We start from the raw sequence: 22245 nt of genomic DNA on the forward strand, positions 1-22245 counted from the left end.
TTTAAACTCCTATATAAATTACTTGTTTTTTTTTTTAACTAGTATTTTGCACTGCGATGCACATGCCTTTCTGCGAGCAGAGAGAGAGAGAGAGAGAGCTCCCTATGATCTACTAATAACATGGATCTCACAAGGTGTGGTTGTTCCGGGAAGGCTTAAATATATGAATTAAAGTGCTAATTTACTTCAATTTTGGAATTTTCTTTGTATATTATTATGGACTATGGATTATAGATTATATATAGATGCATAAAACTTAGTTGTTCTATGAAAGTTGAACTTTTGATCCACTTTTATGTAGCCAAAGTGGTATAAAACATTTGGGAGTATATATCTGAACTAACTGATAAAAATATAGAAGCATCTTAGTCGTTGCCAAAAAAAAAGAAGAGAAGAATACCATGAAAGACCATATTTTATTTATTTTTCTATACAATATATGATTTTAAGGATTTTAGGCAAAAATTATGGCATATTCTATTTTTTCATGTTTTGCTTCTTTCACAAGTCTACAAAATTGCCCTCCACTTTTATTGAACGGATTACACATTTAATATCAATTTTTTGGTAAAAGATTTAACAATCCAAATTTAATAACTATACCTCCAAATTGGAGATCTGCACTATTGATCACAATTTACACTATATTAAAGTCTAGAAACCAAAAAAGTACTCATTTTTGTACTGACTAACCTATAAATCAAGTGGTTGCAATAAGTATTAACATGTTCATATCATGATTTTTCTATCAAACTATGCAAATTAGGATTGATAAAAGTAATTCTCAAATTAAAAATTATATCGCGCATCTTTTAGCATAATAAGAAAATAGGCATTTTAATTTTTAAATCCATATAATGCAATGGTTAGACATAAAATATTATATTTTATTTTAAATATTTTTAACCTATATTGTAATAATGTTAAACATATATCATAATTAACACTAGTTAGAGACCATAATGATCATTTAAAATTATTAAATCTTTATCCAAGACTTGAATTTTAAAAATTTACTGTTTATCAACAAGTTACACACATCTCATTTGCAAAAATCTTAGATTTAGACGAGACAGATGGCCTATATGACTTGCTGAAGCTCGAAGCTTTATATACGGATTTAGACTTGGATTATGCTCGGCGGGGCTGAGTGAGGTCTCAAATATAAGCCCCCTTGTTAAATAGGCTAGACTCAAGCTTAGGTCTGTAAACCTGACCCGACCCGGATTTATATAATACTATAGTCTATACATGCATGCCATCACCCATTGCCTCACCCATTTGGTCTCATTCTTTATAGCTTCATGCATTCCATTTTCCATGCACCAACTCCTCTTCAGAACCATAAAGAAGACTAAAAGAGTTGAGCTCATGAGGCCAACCAACTCCTTTCAAATATTTAATTTTTACAAGTTTTTTTTTTTTGTTTTTTAAATTGTATATCCAGAAATTGAGGCCCGGCCTGAAACCTCAAAAGCCCAAGTAAGAAGGGGGCTCGGGCCGGCCTGGGCCTAACTAAATTTAGTTATAAGCTAAACGACCCGGCCCATAACAGTTCTTAAGTATCCAAGGTCCTCACGAGTGTTCAGAGCAGAAACTGCGGATCTTCGAAGGACGCTGAAAGCTTTCAGAAAAACCCTAACATCCGAGGTAACAACAAATCTCCCAATTTCTTCTCTCGAATTCCGGTTTCGAGTGGATCTTCCTGAGAATTAGGGTTTTATTGTCGAGCAGTTAGATTTTTGATCGTTTTCTTCTTCTCTTTTGACGTGGATGTGTGGTAGATTTTAGGTAAAATTCTAGTCGAATTTGGTCTTCGGGAACAACGAAAGTTTCAAATTGGATTTTTTTTCCGAAAGGTAGTAGATAGAGGAGTAGGGTGGTCTTCTGGGCTTTGGGATTAAGTTCGAGTGGTATTGTGGTAGAGAACGATTCGTGGATTTGCTCTTGGTTGCGATCGATTGAATTGTGGTTATTAAGAGTTGGGAGAGATTTTGATTGGCTGTGCCTTTCAACAGAGATTAACACCATAGCTTCAGTGTTTTCCTTAATTTAGTCATCTATTAGTTCCTCAGGTATGATTCTACGACTTGGAAGTTAAAATCTCGGTGTTAATATTGTAATCCTTACGTGATCATGATTTTTTAATATAGAAGAGATAATATTTTGACAAAATAATGCAGAAATATGTCTTGGAGTTCTTTCTGCGATTTCCAGTCAACCAAATAAACAGTATTGGGTTGTGAATTATTCAGTTTCTTAAGATTTAAATTTTAAATAATTATATTTTATTTTGCATTTTGGTAGCACCTTCCGTTATTTTGCCTCTTGACTAGCTATATGTAAAGTTTAATCATAGCTATATATGGTTTCTGAGATGTATTGGGGTTTTAATAAATTAATAGCTAACTGGGTACAAGTTGAGGAACATATAAAACATTTATTTGCCTGTTGCTCTTCTTAATCTTTTATACTTTGTGGACTCTTTTGGAGTCACTTTCTTGCAGTCTGATTACCTTTGATTATAAATCCACTGTTAGGCTTTATACTATTACTTGTCCTTAATTGACGTTTCTGGTTGGTTTGTTGGTGATTTTAACACAGATGGAGGGACCCACTTATTCTTTGACATACAAGGGTTCCATTCCAGATGCAATTGCTGAAGCAAGAAAGCAGAAAAAACTTTTTGTTGTCTACATTTCAGGTGAACTTAATGATATTCATGTAATAAAGTTGTATATTTAATGTTTCGCTGACACTTCCAACAGAAGGAAATACGATCTAATTTGTTGCCATGATATGATTTTGTGTGGTGTGGTCTCCAAGGCTTGTGCTGTTATGCTATAGGCCAAGCTCTCATATTTGGAGTTTGGAATTGGGAAAGTCATCATAATAAGTGGGTGTTAGTAGTAAAACTATGGGAATATTTTAGGAAGGTGACTTCAGAGAACCACAAAATATACATTGGCTTACTTTAGGTTTTTTGATATTCATCATTGTTCTTTGTTTTCTTTTAATCTCCTAATGTTGAAACCATGGTCTGCTGTACTGGTCCGTACCAGCCGGTACTGGGACCGGTACCGGATCAGCGTGGCATCCGGTAACGGTAGTTTATTGTTGGAGAACCGGTACGGGACCGGTTCGGACCGGTACGGAACCGGTACGGACCGATACGTACCGGTCCGGGCCGCCATCGGTACGCCGACCGGTACCGGTACGGCGGACCTTGGTTGAAACTATTCATATTGTCAACGAAGTAATATTTGGTTTATTGATGATATTTTGTCAGTTCAAAACATGAATATTTTCATGAGTCAAACCAAAAATCATAGAACGAAATTCAAAATTAAAGAAATGAAGCCTAGCTATGTGATCTCTGCAATATGTAGCTATTTAGTCGACCTAATCAGAATTAAGAGTTTTATAATTGTTGAACTAGCAGTAAACAATAAATCAGATATGGACTAATCAGCTATATCTGTTAAGAGTAAGTTGTGTTCTAAACTCTATCTCTTCGTGCCTGCAATAAAGCACTTTGGTCGAGCTATTTGTGCAACAACATTTATTTTGTCTTCCTCATCAGCATTTCTTTTTCTTCTTTTGTGTGCGTGCGTGTGTGTGTCTGTGTATGCATCATGGTTTGTTGTATTGACTTGTAATGCCCAGTGACTAGTGTACTATATAGTACTGGTAAGGTACTAGTAGGGTGCCAAGGTTAGATATGGCACAGAGGGCAAACTAGCCTGCATTGAGTGAAACTGACTGATTTTGCTTGGCTTCATATTGTACCGACATGTATTGCCCCAATTTCGGGTGATACTATGTCTGGGCATGAGAAAATGGTCTTTGACCTTGTGGCAGACTGGCGGTACAGGTGTGTACTGTATTGTATGGGGTGTATCCTAGCATGCCACTAGGGTATGATATGGCACCCCATATTGGTACAACAAACCTTGGTATGCATGCATACATGCATGTGCATGTGCTTGTTTTGTGTTTGGTGTATGTGAATATGGATTTGCTTCTCTTTGTGTGTGGTCGTGTGGAGGTTTGTGTACACATATTCTGATCTGGGCATGTATGTGTCTGTGCTGTGGACTGTAGTTCTGTGGGTGTAGGTGAATATATAGACATGTGGTTGTGGGTGCACAGAAACCTTAATATATTCTTATATACGAATTAAACACGAGAACAATACAAAGATCAGGAGAGAAGATTTATTGTGCATTTGCTTGTGTGATTGCATGCCAATCTATTCTTCAAGACCCATGAGAACATATAAAGATTTAGCATAGAAGACTTACAAATACATTGATGTGTTGGTTATTGAAAGAGTTAATATGCATGTTTGCCCTTGTGCCCTTTGCAAGGCATCCATCTCTTGAATTTTTTTTCATCTCTTATTTGTATTGGCGAGGCTCCAATACAGGTTCCCTACTAGCCTTCTTCCATTTATCTTTGAGGAAAAGCTCATATTTGTCCATGTACTGCTGAATCAATCAGCTATGTTGACAAATTGATGATGTTAGGCTGAAAAAGCAAAGGGTCGTCCTTATGGGACAATTCTTTTGTCATTAAGTAGGCAGATTATTTTGGAAGATGAAATAAATGCTGCTTTTCCAACATTAAAATGTTGTTAGTTTCTTCAATTCTTTATGATCAAAGAAAATTAAAACAAAACATCTTATAGGGGCCATGGGCATATCTTGTATTCCCCCATAGATGAAAAGAGAGGTTGGACTAATTAGTGCACTATATTGATTATGATCATTTGTTAGTTTGAGTTCTATATATCCACAAGTACATGAAAGGAACTTGATATTTGTCCTAAGTTACCTAAATCTGGGGCTGATATAGAAGTGACTTTTGGTGTGGGTATGGGGATTTAAGTTCTTCCAAAAAAAAAAAGAGAAAGGAAATAACTAGGAAATGGGTGGGTGATAGTGTCAGACACTCTGGAGAGATTTTAAAGTAGATGAGGAAAGCTCCTGCTACCAACAGCCAACCACTTCATGTCCTTAAGTGGTGAAACCTTATAGAGATGACCAGACACAGCCAACCTTTTTACTTATATAATAAATTTCTAGAGCCCAACCCTCCCAACTATCCTTAACCAAGTAAATGATTCATCCAGACAATTATTAGCATCAACACCTCTCCAAGCAAAGGTTGATATTGTTAGGTTGAAACATAGGCTTCCAACCTACGTGAGACCTATCAAACACTCAATGCCAAAACATTCTACTAACTGCTCTAGCTTATTGATATTATTTGTTTTTGATTGATGAGGAAGAAATTGAGTTTTAGAATACAAGCTTGAGAAAAGATGAGAAAATGCCAGTGAGTATTGGAGAAGAAATATGAGCAGCTGTTGATGAAAGAAGAATAAGAAATATGGGGCCAGTTGTTTCAGGGAAAGAGAGTGAAAGAGGAAGGAGGGAAGAAAGGAGTCACCCAACTTCAAGCTATAAGATCTTAAACTTTTTTATGCTTATATGTAAAGGTGTCAAACTACTCAGAAATCCATTATGAAGATTCAAAGATATTCTGTCTTGAACTTATAACTAGATAAGGATATTTTAGCACTATTTATTAGCTCCAAAACATGCCAACTTCTATTATATGATGACAATAATATGTTTTTCTTTTTCTTAGTAAGAATAAGCATTGTTTTCTTCAGTTCAAGGTTTGTTAAACGAAATAAAAGGTTTAAATAACATCATGAATTTCACAAGTGTCAAAAATACAAGAAAAATATATGTAAGAGATAAAAGGGGAGAGAGATGAGCCAGCTTCTTTTAGTCTTAGTGCACTATATATAGTATTCGGAAAAATAACAGTACAGGGATTATGTGGACACCAAAATCTGATTTTTAAACTGCAAAAATATATTTTAAAGCATGAAAAGTTCTTAATACAAAGATGAAAGCAATTGAGACTCTTCATGATCTTCTTAATTCCTAGCCCAAAACTGTCTTTTGGTTAATATCTAATGTATAAAAGAACTTTTCAGATGTATTTCTTATTGACATAGTTTCTGCATAGATGAGTTTTCAGATGCATTTCTTCTTGACATAGTTTCTGCATAGATTACTCTATATGGTTAACCTAACAATATCAACCTTTGCTTGGCATAGTTTCTTCTTGACATAGTTTCTGCATAGCTTACTCTATATGGTTAAATGCAACTCTAAAATTAACTTGTTACCTTTTGATTAATGAGTACGAATACAGCTTTTAACCTTTATAAAACAAATAATATGACACTTCCTATAGACCAATTAGGATACCATTACTTATGAGTCACCTCTCTTATTGACTGAAGGTCAAACTTCCCTGCTTCACCAAGCCTCTATTCTTCAATATGTAAGGGCATGATAAAACTTATTAGCCCTCAACAGTTGCCATTTTTAATACTGCGGAGCGTCTTTATGACATGTTTTTAGTACTTTGTTTCTTGTTGTCATCTAAGTCCATGTTCGGTTGTCAAGAATGGAAATGGGAATGGCTTTCGCATTCCCAATATCTCTATTTGTGGGAATTGTCAGGAATGTTTACTTCTGATTCCTTTGGTTGGATAAGTCCAAGTAATCTCAAGTGTATAAACCAAATCTTATATCATATAGCAAAATACTAATATTAATAACATCAATATTATCATAGTATCGTTATTATATTATTAGTAATATTTATACATTATAATAATATTATTATTTTAAATGATGAATATTATAAAATATTAACATTGTATAATATAATGTAGTATGATATAATATACGTTGTAACATGGTATTAATTAAATATAACATGTAAGAAAGCCTTTTTTCATTATTACTTAAAATACATATCCAATACGAAGGAAAATGATACCCAATATATTTTTGCCCCATTTTATCAGAATCTGATATCTGTTGGAATCAGCATTCCTGTGTCCAAATTAGTTACCAATTATGGGAATCATCTGTTAAACACATATCCAATATGAAGGAAAATGATACCCAATATATTTTTGCCCCATTTTATCAGAATCTGATACCTGTTGGAATCAGCATTCCTGTGTCCAAATTAGTTACTAATTATGGGAATCATCTGGTATGGGAGATTGGTTCCATTCCCACCTCCCATTCCTGCAAACCAACATGGCCCAAAGGGTATTTATGGTTTAAAGATAGGGCAATTAATGGACGTGGCTTGGTTAAGTAAAGTTAAAAATTTGAGTAGGCTCAGTCAGTCAAGATCATGCCCCTAGATATAAAGAACTCAGAGTCTTTAATTAAGTTTTGATAGAAGATTTTTCTGTTTCATCTTGGCTGAAATTAATATGCCACCAATGAATGCAAGATTTGCTTTCCTGATTCCTTCTTATTGGCAAGCAACGGTTTCCTGGTTTCTTGTTATTTATCTAGGTCACACCAAGTCTTTTGAAGTTCTATGGGCAATGTTAAGTCATCAATTAAGATACTGTTATCAAATTCCATTTTTCACCTATAATAATCTCTTTTAGATACCTGCAGTTGAAAAACTCCTGTTTAAAGGGTCCACATAATGTAACATGTGTTTGCATCTTGATTGTAAATTTGTAGTAAATATTGTTAAGTACCCTACTCAGCCCTACAGAAACTTAGTACTTATGAGGTTGTCATGCCTAATCTATTCAAGTAAACTCAAGAACTTATTCCTTGCAAAAATTGAAGTGTACAATCTGATATGCATGTTTTGTTTATAAAACAGTCGTCCTCTTCGACCTTAGCAGGTGGTGAATTGTCATGCCATTTATTTCAAGAGGTCTAATTTACTCCTCTGGCAATAGGAGTACTTCAAAAATTGGGATGTCACAGTCATCATGTTCTCATGCAACCCTGTCCTTGTAGAGTTTTTTTCTTCAATCAAGTGAAAAAAGTGAGATCAGATGATCAGTTCTCAGTCCATCCTTTTTCATATTAAAATATGACTTAGTATAGCATTGTACTAGAATTTCATATAATTATGCATTTTTTATTACTTAACTTACAAAGATACCTGATGTCCTGCAACTATATAAATAATGCCATGCTTTTCCTGCTCCATTTTTAGGTGAAGATGAAAATTATGTCCATTTGGAACAGTCAACATGGGCAGATCTAAGTGTGAGTTTATCCGCATTGATGTTCATTTGTCTCTGGTTGAGGTGTCTGATCAGTGATGCTAATTTGTTCTTTCATATCCCATGTTTGCTTGTCATGTTGTTTGTTGTCATCAGGTGGCAGAAGCAGTATCAAAATGTTGTATCTTCTTGCATCTGAGACAAGGAAGTGTTGATGCATCACAGTTTTCTGCCATTTGTATCCTCTATTCATTGTCTTTTTGTACCTTTAATGTACCAGTAATATAATTTGTCAGTAGAAATAACAAAAGGTAGGCATCTGGTTTTGCATAAAGCAAAGGTGACCGGACAACATGTCATACTAGGGCCTATTAATATGAATAGATAAGCTGATGTCTCCAAACAGTTAAAATGACATGCAAAAGTATGTCAGGAGATGAATTATATTGCATACCTAAGCATTTCGCTTCTCCTATGAATATCAATGACTTTGGAAGGCTTATTTGTGTAATAAAAAATGCAATAGGTTGTTTAGGTGCAGTTGCAGCAGCATAATCAAAGACAGAACTTGGTTGGATTTTGCCTTCTACATTCATATCTTCGGAGAAATCATCTTTGTTTTGGCTTAATAGCCAGATACAGGAAGTGGGTGTGATATCAGTGTATGATGCGATGATAATATATAAAATGGAAGTGCTTAGGATATAAAGTAATTTTCTATTATATGAAGTAATACCAATCTGCTCATCTGGAGCTTGCATTTAAGAAGAATACCATGCATGAATTACAGTAAGTAGCAGAGCTGCGTTACTGTGACTTTAAGATTGACCTTTATGATATACAGAGGCGAGAGAAGAAACTGAACATTGATTGATATATGGAGGCAATAGAAAAGAGACAGATCAATAGGTTGGATTAATGTGTCATAAGGCAGGTGTAACAAAAGAAATCGGTAGAAGATGTAGCACTTCAAGAGGAAAATTGGGCCACTAAGATTTGTTATGATCCTTTTGAAACAGTCGGAAATTGTTTTTGGGCCGTAATGGGCCTTGATTAAGAAACTCAGTTGCAGCTGACCCATGATATACAGGAAATGCTGTCTTTCTGAATTATTTATCAACATTATCTTAGCTCTATGTCTGTTCTCTTCTTTTCTTATTGACAAGGATTTTCATGAAAAATTTCCCAGAGTTTTGTGAATTATACAGAATGAAGTATAGAAGTGAAAAATCTCTAAATAATGTCATATTTTTGTTGGTTATTTATCAATTCGATGGGCCAGGTCATAGAAAGTTGACAGGTGCAAGAAAAAGTTGTTCCTCTCTTACATCTGTGACTGACTTAGAACTGCCTAAGTTTTTTTTAATGCCATCTTAGTATGCTGGTTGCAGACGATTATTTGAGTGCTCTATTTTTTGTTGACAGTAAAGCTGTTATGTTCAGCCATTAGGGATACTGCTTTTGTCTGATTTATTCTGAGGAAGTCCAATATCTGCTTTGGATGCAATACAATTCCAATGCTTTATGCTTCCTTGCATTTCCAAGTCTATAATGTCTGGTGTGAATGATATCTTTTTGTGTGTGCAGGTCCTGAAACTTAGGGTTTTAAATTCTCATACAACTATATTCCAGAATGTCTGATAGTTTTGCTTTCTGATGCCTAAGTTGCTAGTATGCATTATATATTTTTGTTTCATCACAACTTCAATACCATTGCACATTCCAGATTTTAGCGATTTTTGGTGTTTACCTTAATTTACCTTGCTCAGACCCACAAAAATCTATCCCTAGTATTTCTGCTATTGGACTCAATGGTGTCATGCTATGGCAGCATGGTATGTATCTGAAAATGAATTCTTTGAGGATCATACAAAAAACTATTTGTGATTCCTTTTAGCTACTTGTGTCATGTTTGAATCTTTCAGAAGGTTACATCAGTGCTGAAAGTCTTGTAGAAAGTGTCGAGAAGGCTTGGGCAGCCCTCCATATGCAGGTGTTCTACATTTTCCAACTCCATGTGGTTTGCTAGTTGTTGCTTTATGCATCTTACGTGGCTTTTATTTGTTAAATTACTACTGTGCTAAAGCCATATGGAAGTAACCCAATGAATGATTGCAGGAAACAGCTATGACACTTTTGACAGCAGCACTTGCTTCAAAGAAACCTGAACCTCTTAGTTCTCCTAGTGCTGCACCAATTGAGCAAGGAGTTTCCTCTAGGTTGGATGCTGCATCAACTTCAGCAGACGAACCCATGAAATATACACTGGCCAGCTCATCAACTGATTCAAAGCAGCAATCATTGGAGCAAGTTGGTGAAACAAGTCATGATGTAAACCCCCTTCATCTTTGTCATTACATGACATAATTTCCTCACTAAGGTATGCCGTAGTGGCCCGAACTGGGCGGTACGGGGTGTACTGCACCATTTTTGTACCTAGTCCCGTACCATCTAGTTCGGTACCAGTACTCGGTACGGGTGGTGTACCGATACTCGGTATGTCCAAAAAAACTCTGTACCGAACTGTGCTAGTGTGGCACTGGTACAGAGTCCGGTACCGAGATGGCGAACCTTGTTCCTCACTTTCCATAAAGCCCTTAGCTTATCATATTTGAATATGTGACAGAAAAATGCCGATTGTGGTGAAGAAACCTGTTTGCAATCAGATTATTCCAATGGTGCCAAGATTAGTAGGGATGAACAGTCAAGTTCAGCAACTGACACCAGTAAAGAAGCCCTAAAATCCATTGTCCGAGATGTCGACAGCTCTGCTACTTGCAATGATGTCAGTGGTTCTACTGCACCACAAGAGAAGTCTATGTTGGATGATAACAATACCATGGTTTCTACAGAGTTAGCTGGGGGGATGACTATATGTGGTCCAGGTTCTTCTAAGATAACATATAATGAATCGGAGGTAAAAGGTGAAGCTAAGATTGTAGATGGATTGACTGCCTGTTCAAGTGCTGTAAAGTCGAACGACGTTCATCTTAGTATCCGTATGCCAAATGGGACCAGCCTTCAAACGAAGCTTACATTAGCAGATACTTTAAGATCGGTGAAAAGCTTTGTAGATGAGAACCGAGTTAATGAAATAGGCTCGTATGATCTAGCTGTTCCTTATCCCCGGAAATTATTCAATGAGCAAGGTATTGTGTGATTATTATAATTTTTTATGGTGCCTGACTCTTCATTGTACTTTAATTATTGTGTATCCTAGCTTTATTTTAAAAAAGTGTTTATTTCTGTTTACATTTTAACATTTTTAAATTTGTGGGAGATCCTTCTACTTTCCAGATGTTTGTTTGCTTAGTGTTTAGATGTTCTTGAATGGGTGTCTTTTTGTAACTTTTCCATCTTTGGCTTGTTAGATGTTGAGAGTTGGGACATAATTAAAACTTATAAAATTGCTTGGATGCCTGAATTTGACTGGCTTGTTGATTTTCATGCACTGACCTGCAAGCAATCCTAAGCATGTCAGCGGTATTGAGTTATTATAGTGTCACTTTGTTAGTATATTCTTCCCCACCTTTGCTGCAAGGATATATGCATCTTGAGTCGTGCTGTATTAGCTACACACCTTGCTCAGCATAATATCCTTAGCAATTATTCTTATTTCTCCCTTTGGGCTTTTGGCATGCATCCTGAGGTCACATTTTATGTTGTGCTTTTTCTGGATGAGCACCAAGTTTGGGATATCAAATTGAATCTTTTATCTTATGTTTAATGCAGATATGAATAGAACATTGTCGGAACTAGGATTTGCTAGCCGGGAGGCATTAATTGTTGTTCCACATCGTCAGGCTACTAGACCTCCAAGGGACCAACCGTCATCATATGATAGTCGTAACACTGAGAGTGGGGCTGGGTCAGGTGTCAGTGGTGGTGGATATTTTGAATATGTGAAAAGGGTTATGTCCTACATGAATCCATTCTCCTATTTTGGAGGGGATGCCAGCTCATCAAATTCTGAACCATCACCAAGTGCTGGCTTATGGCAGTATCGTAAGTTCTGCTTACTCCTTTTTGATCTTCTCAAAACAATTGTATTTGCTGTTCATGAATTGCTTGGTCTCCTTGGTTTGATTTTGTCTATGTTGTTGCATTCTTCTGTTTTTACTATGTTGCTTCTTTTTTTTTTCTTCCATAGGTCCAAATCCTGCTCTCCAGAATCATTTGTCGGGGTTAGAAGCTTCGCGCCGCTCAAGTTTCCCTGATCATCAAAACCCTCCAGCTGGTGATGGTGCTAGCAACACTAGGAGAGCAAGTAGGCCATTCGGCAGCAATATCCATACTCTTAGAGAACAGGAGGATGAAGGTCACTTCGATGACAGAAACGTTTTCTGGAATGGAAACTCTACACAGTTTGGAGGTGATGATAGGAGGTAGGAGTGTGACATCCAGGTGGAATTCGAATAAGCATGCTTCAGTAGGCTACTTTGCTTGCCCCGGAAAAGGTTTACTAGTCAAAGTGGAAATGAAGGAAATGAAACTTGAAAAATTTTTATCAGCTAGTTGCTAGACTCTTCTGAAGAGATGCTATTATGTATTGTACATTTTTTCAACGGATAATGCTGTAAAGCTGCATTGTGGAGTCGAAACTTTTTCGAGCATGACTTTTTTCATTGTATTTATATCATATTCTCTTTTCCATTTGTGTTATCAGCCTTGATGTTTTTATGCCTGTGATGAGGACTCTGGAAGTACGTTTTTTGTGCTGCATTTGTTTAGTGCAAAGTTTGAACCTCCCTCTCTTTGCAGGTTAATGCATTGTAGGTGCTGCTGTATCATTGAAAATTAATTCTCAGGCAGCCTCAAAAATTTGTTTTATTGAGCAATCGGATTCATGTACAGTGGATTAGGATAACGTTCTCATGGAGATGCTTTAAATTAAGCTACACATATCCTGTGTAGTTTGTGTGCTGCAGAGTCTGCCATACTCGATTAATATGATCCGGACCATCCTGTATGATAGGGAGTGCATGGACTGAAACTACCTGTGTTCATATTTTTATGCTAGGCTGCTTTAGATCAGAATACCAGCAAATTGGTCAGACTTAAAGATTTGCAGCAGCATCAAGATCTACTGACACTTTCTCAGAAGTGCTTACCATTATAGATCTGTTGGTTCTTATTCCTAACAGCTACTAAATTCTCTAATTCAGCAGGACCCACTCGCTGTATATGAATGTATTCATCGAACTGTACACCTCCCATATTTAAGGAATTTAAGGTGTGGCGAATCTTTTGATATCAGACACTCAAAATCAGTGGGTTGGAATCAGTTTCTACTCGTTACCCTGGGCTTGTTTTCAAGGAGTTTTTTCAGATTCTTCTCCAAGTATATTGGAATCCACCATTCTCAGCACTATTAACAATGGCAAAATAAACGTGAAAATTAACTATAACATGGTGAATCCACAAACTCGATTCCTTACTACTGGTGTATGCGTGTAAGAACAAAAGGATTGCGCTTACATTTCGCTGGCCCTGTTCTTGTGATTTCCAGGTTAAATTTCTTTAAATTTTATGTCAGATGATAAATGCACCTATTTTTTAAATGCTAATTTTTTTCCCCTCTCTGCTAGACCTAGCTTAGGGCTTGTAATGAAGAAGAAATACATATTTTCAGCAATAAAGTTTGATGGTTGAACAAATTATATATACATGAGAGTTACTCCTCTAGATTAAATTTCATCGAGCAAAGGATCTCTTAGGCAGGGGTCGCAGTCCTTGAGCTATCCATAATATTCAGGTGTGGCAGAATTGAGGGGTTTGGGTTTGCCATATTCGAGTTTCTGTTGTCAATAAGTTTGACTGTTGTATTTGGTTTTTAAGTCTTGATCCATCTGACTTCAGTCAACTTGTTCTTTTTGGATCTATCAATTTATTAATGATTTTCTTAGAATGCATTTAAAAGCGGAATAAGCTCACACAGACTAAATGGTTTAACTTATTCCTCCTCCTCTTTGCATAAATAAATTGATCCTACATTGGTAGGTAATTAATTCTTGGATTAAGTGGAGTAAAATAATTTGGAAGGTGAAGAATTATGTATTTATAATACCCTTCTTAAAAGTGGTTCATAGACGAAGTTAAACAATGATTACTATCTTTTATCCTACTTCCAAACAAAAATTTCAGAGCATCTAGAAATCAGGCACGAATCCAATCCCCGGATCCCTTGTTGCGTTGGGGCTGTATCCTTTGTGCAAAAGAAAGATCGGCCTTCCTTCACAACGAATCTACCATTGGATCACCCTCTGATCGCTTTGAGATGTGTGCATATGGAGCAAGGCATAGTTTGGGGTGCTTTGAGAGGTGTGTGGTGAGCGATCCAGCGGTGGATTTGTGTGAAGAAAGGTGAATCCTCCTTTCTTTTTTTTTTTTTTGCTAAAATGGTTAGATCATACCTGACGAGTACGGATACACCCAATTAAGTCAGAAAACAAAATGCTTCGGAGTGCCCAGAGCAGCTCCCTATCTCTAGCCCACAAGGTACAACCAGAATGACTGGCCACATAAGCAGCCACCCAATCCGCAGCCTCGTTGGCTTTTCGGAAGACATGCTTAGCCTGTAAAGCCCCTCCGTCCTTCAACATTGCCCAGATATCTCAGAGCAAAGGGTGGTCACATCCGTTACCCCTTGGACCCCCTGGATCCAATATAACTGTGGCCTAGTCACCCTCCAGGATGATAGAGCTAGCTTGTAACTTGCGCTTGGCTTGACGAAGGTCCACTCAAGCAGTCCTCAGCTCCGCACCGGAACCATGAATCCTTCTTAGGAGCTAAAGATACAACCTGTATCTCCCCTCTTGGCTTTCCTCCTGTTGTAGCTTTGAAAATATCTTCAAAATTTGATTTCTCAAGGGCTCGTTTGGTTTGCGGGAAGCATTTTTCCTCCTAAAAATATGATTCCTGAAAAGCAGATTTCTGGAAAGAGGATGCATGGGAAAGTACTTTTGGCATGTTTGATTGACAATGGAAAAGTGACAGATTTTCAGAATACTTATGTTTGATTGACCATCCATTTTTCTGAAAAAGTTATGTGTAATTTCTATTATACTCTTAATAAAAATTAGATCTTTAATGCTTCTTAATGCTGCTGAAAGGTTTTTTTGAAAAAAATAAAAATGAAGTGATTTCTGGCTCAAAAAAATATTTTTTCATATTCTTTATGAATTTTTTTTTTTATAAAATGAAAAAAATTATATTTTAATAAAAATATAATTTTTTTTGTCTCCCTTCCTTAAAAACTTCAACTAAACAAGAGAGTTGATTGCACTTTCCTCCCGTGTTTCCGCAAACCAAACGAGCCGCAGAACTGCAGAAGGCGCGTTTACCCAGCAGCCCGGCTTGCTCCGCGTCATCTTCTTTCTCACTCATAACCGTTCTAACAGTCAATTTTTTCCGGGACTATGAGAGTGGCCTCCTCCGCACATCCTCTGAAATCCCCCCTTCTGAGCCTCCTCCATGAACCCGTAGCCATCAAATCCTTCAACCAAATCCACGCTCTCCTTCTCACCTCCGGTTTCTACAAAGACTCCCTGGTCCTCGCCAAGTTCGCCGAGCTCTTAGCTCTCTCCACCCATCCTTCCTCTGCCTACAAAGTTCTCCGCCAAATCCACCACCACCCAATTCCATTTGTCTTCAACTCACTGATCTCCGGCTATGCCCGAAGCAAGGCTCCCCAGTCAGCCTTTTTATTATTTAAGCATTTGGTTGGCAATGGGGCTCCCATCGACAACCACACCCTCCCCGCGGTGTTGAAATCTTGCACCAAATTCTCAGGCATCGGAGAAGCCAGGCAGCTTCATGGTGTTGCAATCAAGGTGGGATTTCTATGTGATCTCTATGTGCAGAATGCTCTGGTTCATGTGTATGGTACATGCGGTGGGTATGCCGATGCAGGTGATTTGTTTGAAGAAATGCCTGTTAGAGATGTGGTCTCCTGGACTGCGTTGATTTCTGCGTATGTTAAAGGCGGGTTCTTTATCAGGGCGCTGGAGTTGTTTGCTTTGATGGATGTGGAACCGAACATGGCGACTCTAGTGTGTGCGCTTGTTGCTTGTGGTAGGCTGGGGGATGTAAACACGGGTAAAGGAATTCATGGGTTGATCTTGAAGCATGAAGGGGAGTTTGGAGTGGTTGTGGGAAATGCTCTTTTGGATATGTATGTGAAGTGTGAGTGTTTGGATGAGGCAAGGCGGATCTTTGAGGAGCTCCAGGAGAGAGACATAGTTTCTTGGACAAGTATCATAAGTGGGCTGGTGCAATGCAAGCAACCCAAGGAAGCTATAGAAATGTTTCATGAGATGTGTGCCTCAGGGTTGGAGCCAGACAAGGTAACTTTGTCTAGTGTTCTTTCAGCTTGTGCGAGCTTGGGATTACTAGATTCAGGGAAATGGGTCCATGATTACATTGAGCGTTGGGGAATTGAGTGGGATGTTCATATAGGGACCGCCATGGTTGACATGTATGCCAAGTGTGGGCTCCTAGAGATGGCAATGCGCACCTTCGAGAAGATGCCTCACAGGAATGTCTCCTCATGGAATGCATTGCTTGGTGGCCTAGCGATACATGGTTGTGGTAAAGAAGCCCTCCAGCACTTCGATCGGATGGTTAGAAATGGGTTTAATCCTAATGAGGTGACCTTCGTAGCTATCCTCAGTGCCTGTTCTCACTCAGGCTTGGTGGAAGAAGGCCGTCACCATTTCAAATCCATGACTGAAATCTACAATCTCACACCAAGGGTAGAGCATTACGGATGCTTGATTGATCTGCTCTGCAGAGCTGGGCTCATTTCAGAAGCCCATGAACTCGTTAGATCCATGCCAATGAAAGCTGATGTGCTTATATGGGGAGCAATGCTGAGTTCTTGCAAAGCCCATGGGAATGTGGAGCTCTCCCAACAGATCCTCGGCCATCTTCTTGAGCTGGATCCTTCTGACAGTGGGGTGTTTGTGCTCCTCTCCAACATATATGCTACAAGCGATAGGTGGGGAGATGTGACACGTGTGAGGAAGTTGATGAGGGAGAAAGGTATGAAAAAGGAACCAGGGGCTAGTGTCATAGATGTAGATGGTAAAGCTCATGAATTTGTAGTTGGAGAGAGCAACCACCCCAAAAGGGATGAGATATTTCTGGTCTTATACAGCCTAGCAAAACAAGTGCAAGTTGATGGTCTCTAATCCTGTGGGCTCATTATTCAGTTACCGTGACCGTGATAAGGAGGTGAAGGCTCTTGTAGATATCTGACAAACTTATTTATCAGTTAAATTTATTAGTGGCAGAATAACAACAGAATTAGGAGGTAAGTGTTTGGCAGGTAGATTAGTTTATGAACTACCCAATTCTGCTTCTAATGTAGATTTGGCCAAAGTAAGCAGTAAATGATTGATGATTAGTTCCAATACTAGTGCCAAATATGCCTCCCAAGGTCATTCTAGTCATCATCATAATGATTAAAGGTGTTGTAAACATATTTTACGGCAAATCCTTTCCTGAAAAGTGCAAGGTGTGACTGCGTTCTCCTTCATTTGGTTGATTGGTAAAATAATGCTCTTGAGTTCATTTTGCATTTTTGGCTTGTTACAAATAAGTTCTATGCTCATTGCTAATGTTCTTGAATTAGGTTGGAACTTTCTCAAATGACCCCAAAGTCATCTGTCAAAGGAGATCTTCCTTAAATACAATCTTCTGTACATAGAGTTTGAGGTCAGCATTTGGAGACACATCTGTTTGAAGCCCTTTTTCCTTAGGAATGTTCCAACTTATGATACCGAAGTTTTAACTTCTCAACTTATATCCAAGTCTATTTTTCTTATCTGGTGAGCTTACTTCCTTGGTTCAATAGATTAGATTTTAACTCATGTGGCGACCTTTAAGCCCAAGTATCTGCTAAGCATATAAATTATGCTTTTTTTTTAATACCTGAAAGTACTAAGAAAGATGTGGTCATAAAATTTATTACCTAAAATGAATGATAAAAAGATGGTTTATATAAATTCTCTTTGATTCTGGTTAATATTGTGTTTACTTCATTTTCCAAATGACTTACTTTATATTTGACTGTGGCTTCCCTTGGATGGAACTTTGGTTTTCTGCTATCACTGTGATAAGTATCCTATTGATATACAATAAGAATTTTTTATTATCTTTATTTTTGCAGTCTTGGCAATTGGAATCTTGTCACAACCGGCATTTGCAATATCTTCCACCATGAGTTTCATTTACATCATACAGCAAAATAGAGGACATTTTCTGGAACTGCGGCACAATCCTTTTCACTTTAGTAGCTTAGAGAAGCAAAGCAAACTTGCACACACACAAGAGGAAAACAAGAAAAAGGGAAAAAGAGGGGGGGGGGGGGGGGGGGGGGGGGTGTAGGGGCGTGGGGAGGGGGACCTCTGGAAACTGTGAATTATAAACATTTCTCCATTTGTTGTATGATAAGTCATCCTCACACGGAATATTCCTGAATTAGTATGACTGACCTATCAAATGGTTGACACTTCAGAACAGGTCATCATGTCCATCCGCTGACAGGGTGATACCTGACATGCAACAAACCATTCTTTGAGTTTGTATATAAAATTTAATAATCAGCTGTTTTTTTTAAGAACATTTTATGCCTTATGCACTAGAAAAGAGAGCATTTAAAACCTGCACGAGGGCAAGTATTGTCAGATTCAGGCTTTAGTCTCTTAATATAATTGATATCCATGTGATGATTTTGCTCTCTAATGTTGACAAAATCCTGGATCTATAGATGAACCTCTATTGCATCCATCTTAGTCAAGCTATGGAATTGTTGTTTTAGTACAAAGAAGAATTCCAGATCTAATTTGGATCTAATATAGCAACATGCCAGTACTAGAACACAACCAGGTTACTTTAGGATGTTAGATATAAGGAATGACATGTGAAATAGCTCTATATCCCATAAAAAAATGAATGGGGACCTTGATGAAAACTCATTGATGATACAAGCAAATGTACATCATAACAACATGCAGAAAGTCTAAGCAATGATCTTCTACCAATGCAAACTCAAGGATGCTTATGACAATCTTGATAGAAGTCTGAAACATCTTTTTGATTGTAATAGTCTATAAGGACCTAATTGGTCACCCTACGCCTAATGGAGCACCGAAGAACCTAAAACATCAACATGCTAGGGTATTCCAACAACAACATGATATATAGACATTGTTATGTTATAACCTAAGTTTCATGTATCATCATTTAGTTAAGGTGGCCTATTCATGTGGTTGATGATTGATCTTCAATTAGATGATTTCAGACTAGACTCACATTCTCCAAATATGAGCATAGATAGCTATGCTTCTCAAAATGAGGAGCCTGTCAAGCATAATCTATTCTAAAAGTCAAACTCAAATTATCAGTTGCTGAAATAAAGTAACATGTAGAGATGTCGCCGAAAAAGTTGTAGAGCATAGACTGTGTAGAACATTTGTAGCTGAATTGGAGTTTTTAGTTGATTAAGCCCTTGATTCAATCTAACAATGAATGATTGAATCAAATAGATTTTGAGGTATAGGGTTTCCTGTCATGATATTATGTGCTTGCCTGTGTGCATATTTGTATGCTTGCATTAATGTTTGCTCCAATTGAGAAGAAAATATGAATTGATCATTTTGAACCAGTTAGTCTGATATACCTTCTTCCACCACAACCATTCTCCCTTTGGCAGTTGAAGTACATTGCAGCTACAGGCAGTCCAAGGTTATAAAGTGCTGCAAAATCCCTGGTGTTGAAGTTTTGTCGCCATCCAGGTGCATAAATAGTCTGTCGGACCTCTTGTCGGAACAACACAAACACAAAACGATGAATCCCAGCTGTTGGTCTTGGACTCTCATAGCACACTATTTCATTTCCTAAAACAGTACATCAAAATCAAGTGTCACAGTTTAAAGGGCTTTTTATTGATAATAGAAAGAGCAGAATCTATTGTCACAAGCCTCGTGACTAGGTTTCGAAACGCTTGCTCAAAAAGCTAAGAAAATACATCTGGTGTATCTAAGGCATGGATACAGAATATAGAAAAGAAAATAGCAGTAATTCTTTTAGCATTCAAAATAAATTTAAAAAACTTTAGTTTTAAATTTATGACCGTAAGACCTACATTATAACATATGACCCTGAAAGAATCCCCAGGAAAAGGCAGAGAAAATATCAGAACACCTGCATACTTAAATTTCATGCAACTCTGATCTAATGCATGAGATCACCAAGTTATCAAGGGATTATATATATAGACATGAGTGCCCGCGTGCACACATGTCACAAATGCATGCACGCGCGTGTGCACAGAGAGAGAGAGAGCTCGGTTTCTTGAACCTAACCTTCATCATCCCCTTGGACATGGAAAGTTTGCATGACAGAAAGAAAGCAAGAAATTCTCCCCACGCCCCCCCCCCCCCCCCCCCCCCCCCCCCCCTTCTTTTTTTTTTGCTTTTTTCAAAGAAAAAAGGGAGAAAATCTCTATTACTCTAGCCAGGTTTCTGTCAGCAGTTTGCTTAGTAATAATGACAAAAGTGACTCAAATCATGAAATTTTATGTTTCTACTGAAGACTCCCATGAACCATGTTTAGTGCTTTATACATGTGCTTGCTTTAGCACCCTTGCCACAAACTATCTTCATCTTATGCTCATGGATGCGTGATATACCACATAGCATTTTTCATGGACTTGCATATAATTAGGTAAGGGGAGGGCAGTGCCCACCCAATTTAATCCAAGCAGTTACTAGCAACTTATATTTGCTATAATATTGAGAACCACATGCATTTTGCTTATGTTAAGGAGTAGCAAGTTTAAGGGGGGAAGAATTAATTTGAATGCTAATAGAGTAATTTCACTGCAGAGAAATAATGGCACTGTGATCACTCACCAAAACTAGAATTAGTTGTTTCAGGAATGTCTGTCACCAACCTGAAAGACATCAAAGGATGATGAGTCGATCTAAATGTTCCTTTACTCATGAGTAGTCTTTGAAGTAGAAGGAATTTTATGTATTGCTATCAGCAGTAACAAATAAGGAATATTTACCAGTGCAGGTGCTCTCTTTTGGTTGGATTGCTTGGACTTGGTGCATCAGGGTCCACCATCACCTTGGGAAAAGGTAAGCACATTACTTTGTTACTGATTAGGGGGCAAAACCATTCCAACTAGTGCCGTTAATGAAGCACTAAATCTTAATGGATCTTAGTGTCCACAATAAAGCCATGAACTCTATGGAATGCCGTGCGATTTGTTCTTCTTCAAATAGATGCTAAGATAATAGAATTATTCCAGAAACGGCAAGTCAGAGGATCTTATCAATCTAAGATATTGGCCAACAATGTAGTCAAGATTCTTGGGAAGACGACTTTTGTTAACATTAGCTGCTTACGCTGTTCTCAAAGTGGAACAACTGAAGAGAGAATGACTTTTGTTAACACTGTTCTCAGATGGGATCCACAACAAAAGAGCGTTGAGTGGTAACAAATTATCGCAGCTGAAAAGGCCTAAAAGTAATTGTCTGAGCTGAACTTGAGCTTTCTTGGACTAACATATGTGGATAGGCCCACAAATTGCTAACTTGGAGTGGTAGATCCATTTCATTCACAAACGAAGTTAGAGTAAGGCAAATTGATACTTACAAGTGTGTAAAGGGTCCTCATGTCACGTCCTCCGATCTCAACCCTAGGCTCATGCACCACCGCCGATGGCTTGAGCTCGGACCCATTCGTCAGCTCCCTGTTGTTGTAAAGAACCCTAAGCGATGCGGACTTGAAGAACGGGTCCAACACGTCGCCAACAACGTGTCCTACGACAAGTGGATCTCTTGACATGATCTACAAGAATGCTAATCTACACTAGTAGACAACACCAAGAACACTAACTCGATCGAGTGAGGAACTCAGTTGGACCTTGTTAGTTGCTTGATGGATGAAATGGTAAAGGAGAGGCTGATATATATAGGAGCTGAATGATGATGGGGGCATCCATTCCAAAATCATGCTCAAATCCCAGATCTTGGAATCTACTTTTTTTTTTTCCTCTCCATGGAGTATGATTTGAGTTGCTATCAGTGGAATGTTTGAAGTCCTGCTCCTTTGGGGCCTCCACTGGGGTTAGTGGGATTGTCATGCAA

At 37.8% G+C, this 22245-nt stretch overlaps 3 protein-coding genes across 6 annotated transcripts; 2 read left to right on the plus strand and 1 right to left on the minus strand.

Annotated features, from left to right (window-relative positions):
* Positions 1–1559: 1559 nt before the first annotated feature.
* LOC103717528 (Ubiquitin-like superfamily protein) lies at positions 1560–12736 on the plus strand. Its single transcript, XM_008805959.6, has 10 exons — positions 1560–1650; positions 2605–2704; positions 8074–8126; positions 8240–8321; positions 9853–9918; positions 10009–10076; positions 10202–10414; positions 10710–11232; positions 11816–12088; positions 12234–12736. The coding sequence occupies exons 2-10, from the start codon at positions 2605–2607 to the stop codon at positions 12470–12472; spliced, it is 1617 nt and encodes a 538-aa protein (XP_008804181.4). The 5' UTR covers positions 1560–1650; the 3' UTR covers positions 12473–12736.
* A 2615-nt stretch (positions 12737–15351) lies between these two features.
* On the plus strand, positions 15352–21214 carry LOC103717527 (Pentatricopeptide repeat (PPR-like) superfamily protein). Of its 4 annotated transcripts, none has more exons than XR_016400319.1 (3): positions 15352–17317; positions 17718–17800; positions 21167–21214. XR_016400319.1 is itself a non-coding variant. In XM_088720108.2 (1 exon), the coding sequence occupies exon 1, from the start codon at positions 15502–15504 to the stop codon at positions 17272–17274; it is 1773 nt and encodes a 590-aa protein (XP_088576234.2). In that variant the 5' UTR covers positions 15352–15501; the 3' UTR covers positions 17275–17496. The 4 variants fall into 4 exon arrangements, 1 of the variants encoding a protein (XP_088576234.2); XR_016400320.1 differs by having other exon boundaries at positions 21162–21200; XR_016400318.1 differs by lacking the exon at positions 21167–21214 and adding an exon at positions 19800–20035 and having other exon boundaries at positions 17718–17913.
* On the minus strand, positions 18438–22117 carry LOC103717552 (protein VERNALIZATION 3-like). The gene is made up of 5 exons (XM_008805986.6): positions 21752–22117; positions 21159–21220; positions 21001–21041; positions 19767–19983; positions 18438–18639 (listed from the first exon to the last, which is right to left on the minus strand). Exons 1-5 carry the CDS (start codon positions 21941–21943, stop codon positions 18612–18614), a joined length of 540 nt encoding a protein of 179 aa, XP_008804208.4. The 5' UTR covers positions 21944–22117; the 3' UTR covers positions 18438–18611.
* Positions 22118–22245: the final 128 nt, after the last annotated feature.

The sequence above is a fragment of the Phoenix dactylifera genome, chromosome 4 (assembly GCF_051530095.1).
Source record: "Phoenix dactylifera cultivar Ajwa chromosome 4, Ajwa_hap1_PhDact_Kaust_v1.1, whole genome shotgun sequence".
Taxonomy (NCBI): Eukaryota; Viridiplantae; Streptophyta; class Magnoliopsida; order Arecales; family Arecaceae; genus Phoenix; species Phoenix dactylifera.

Excerpts from the sequence above, each read along its gene's own strand:
- LOC103717528 (XM_008805959.6), top strand. The coding sequence starts at position 2,605 with ATGGAGGGACCCACTTATTCTTTGACATACAAGGGTTCCATTCCAGAT. Across the intron at positions 8,322-9,852 it reads ATCACAGTTTTCTGCCATTT|ACCCACAAAAATCTATCCCT; the intron begins GTATCCTCTATT and ends TACCTTGCTCAG. Across the intron at positions 12,089-12,233 it reads TGCTGGCTTATGGCAGTATC|GTCCAAATCCTGCTCTCCAG; the intron begins GTAAGTTCTGCT and ends TTTCTTCCATAG.
- LOC103717527 (XM_088720108.2), top strand. The coding sequence starts at position 15,502 with ATGAGAGTGGCCTCCTCCGCACATCCTCTGAAATCCCCCCTTCTGAGC.
- LOC103717552 (XM_008805986.6), bottom strand. The coding sequence starts at position 21,943 with ATGTCAAGAGATCCACTTGTCGTAGGACACGTTGTTGGCGACGTGTTG. Across the intron at positions 21,221-21,751 it reads TGAGGACCCTTTACACACTT|GTGATGGTGGACCCTGATGC; the intron begins GTAAGTATCAAT and ends CCTTTTCCCAAG. Across the intron at positions 18,640-19,766 it reads AATGGTTGTGGTGGAAGAAG|GTATCACCCTGTCAGCGGAT; the intron begins GTATATCAGACT and ends GTTGCATGTCAG.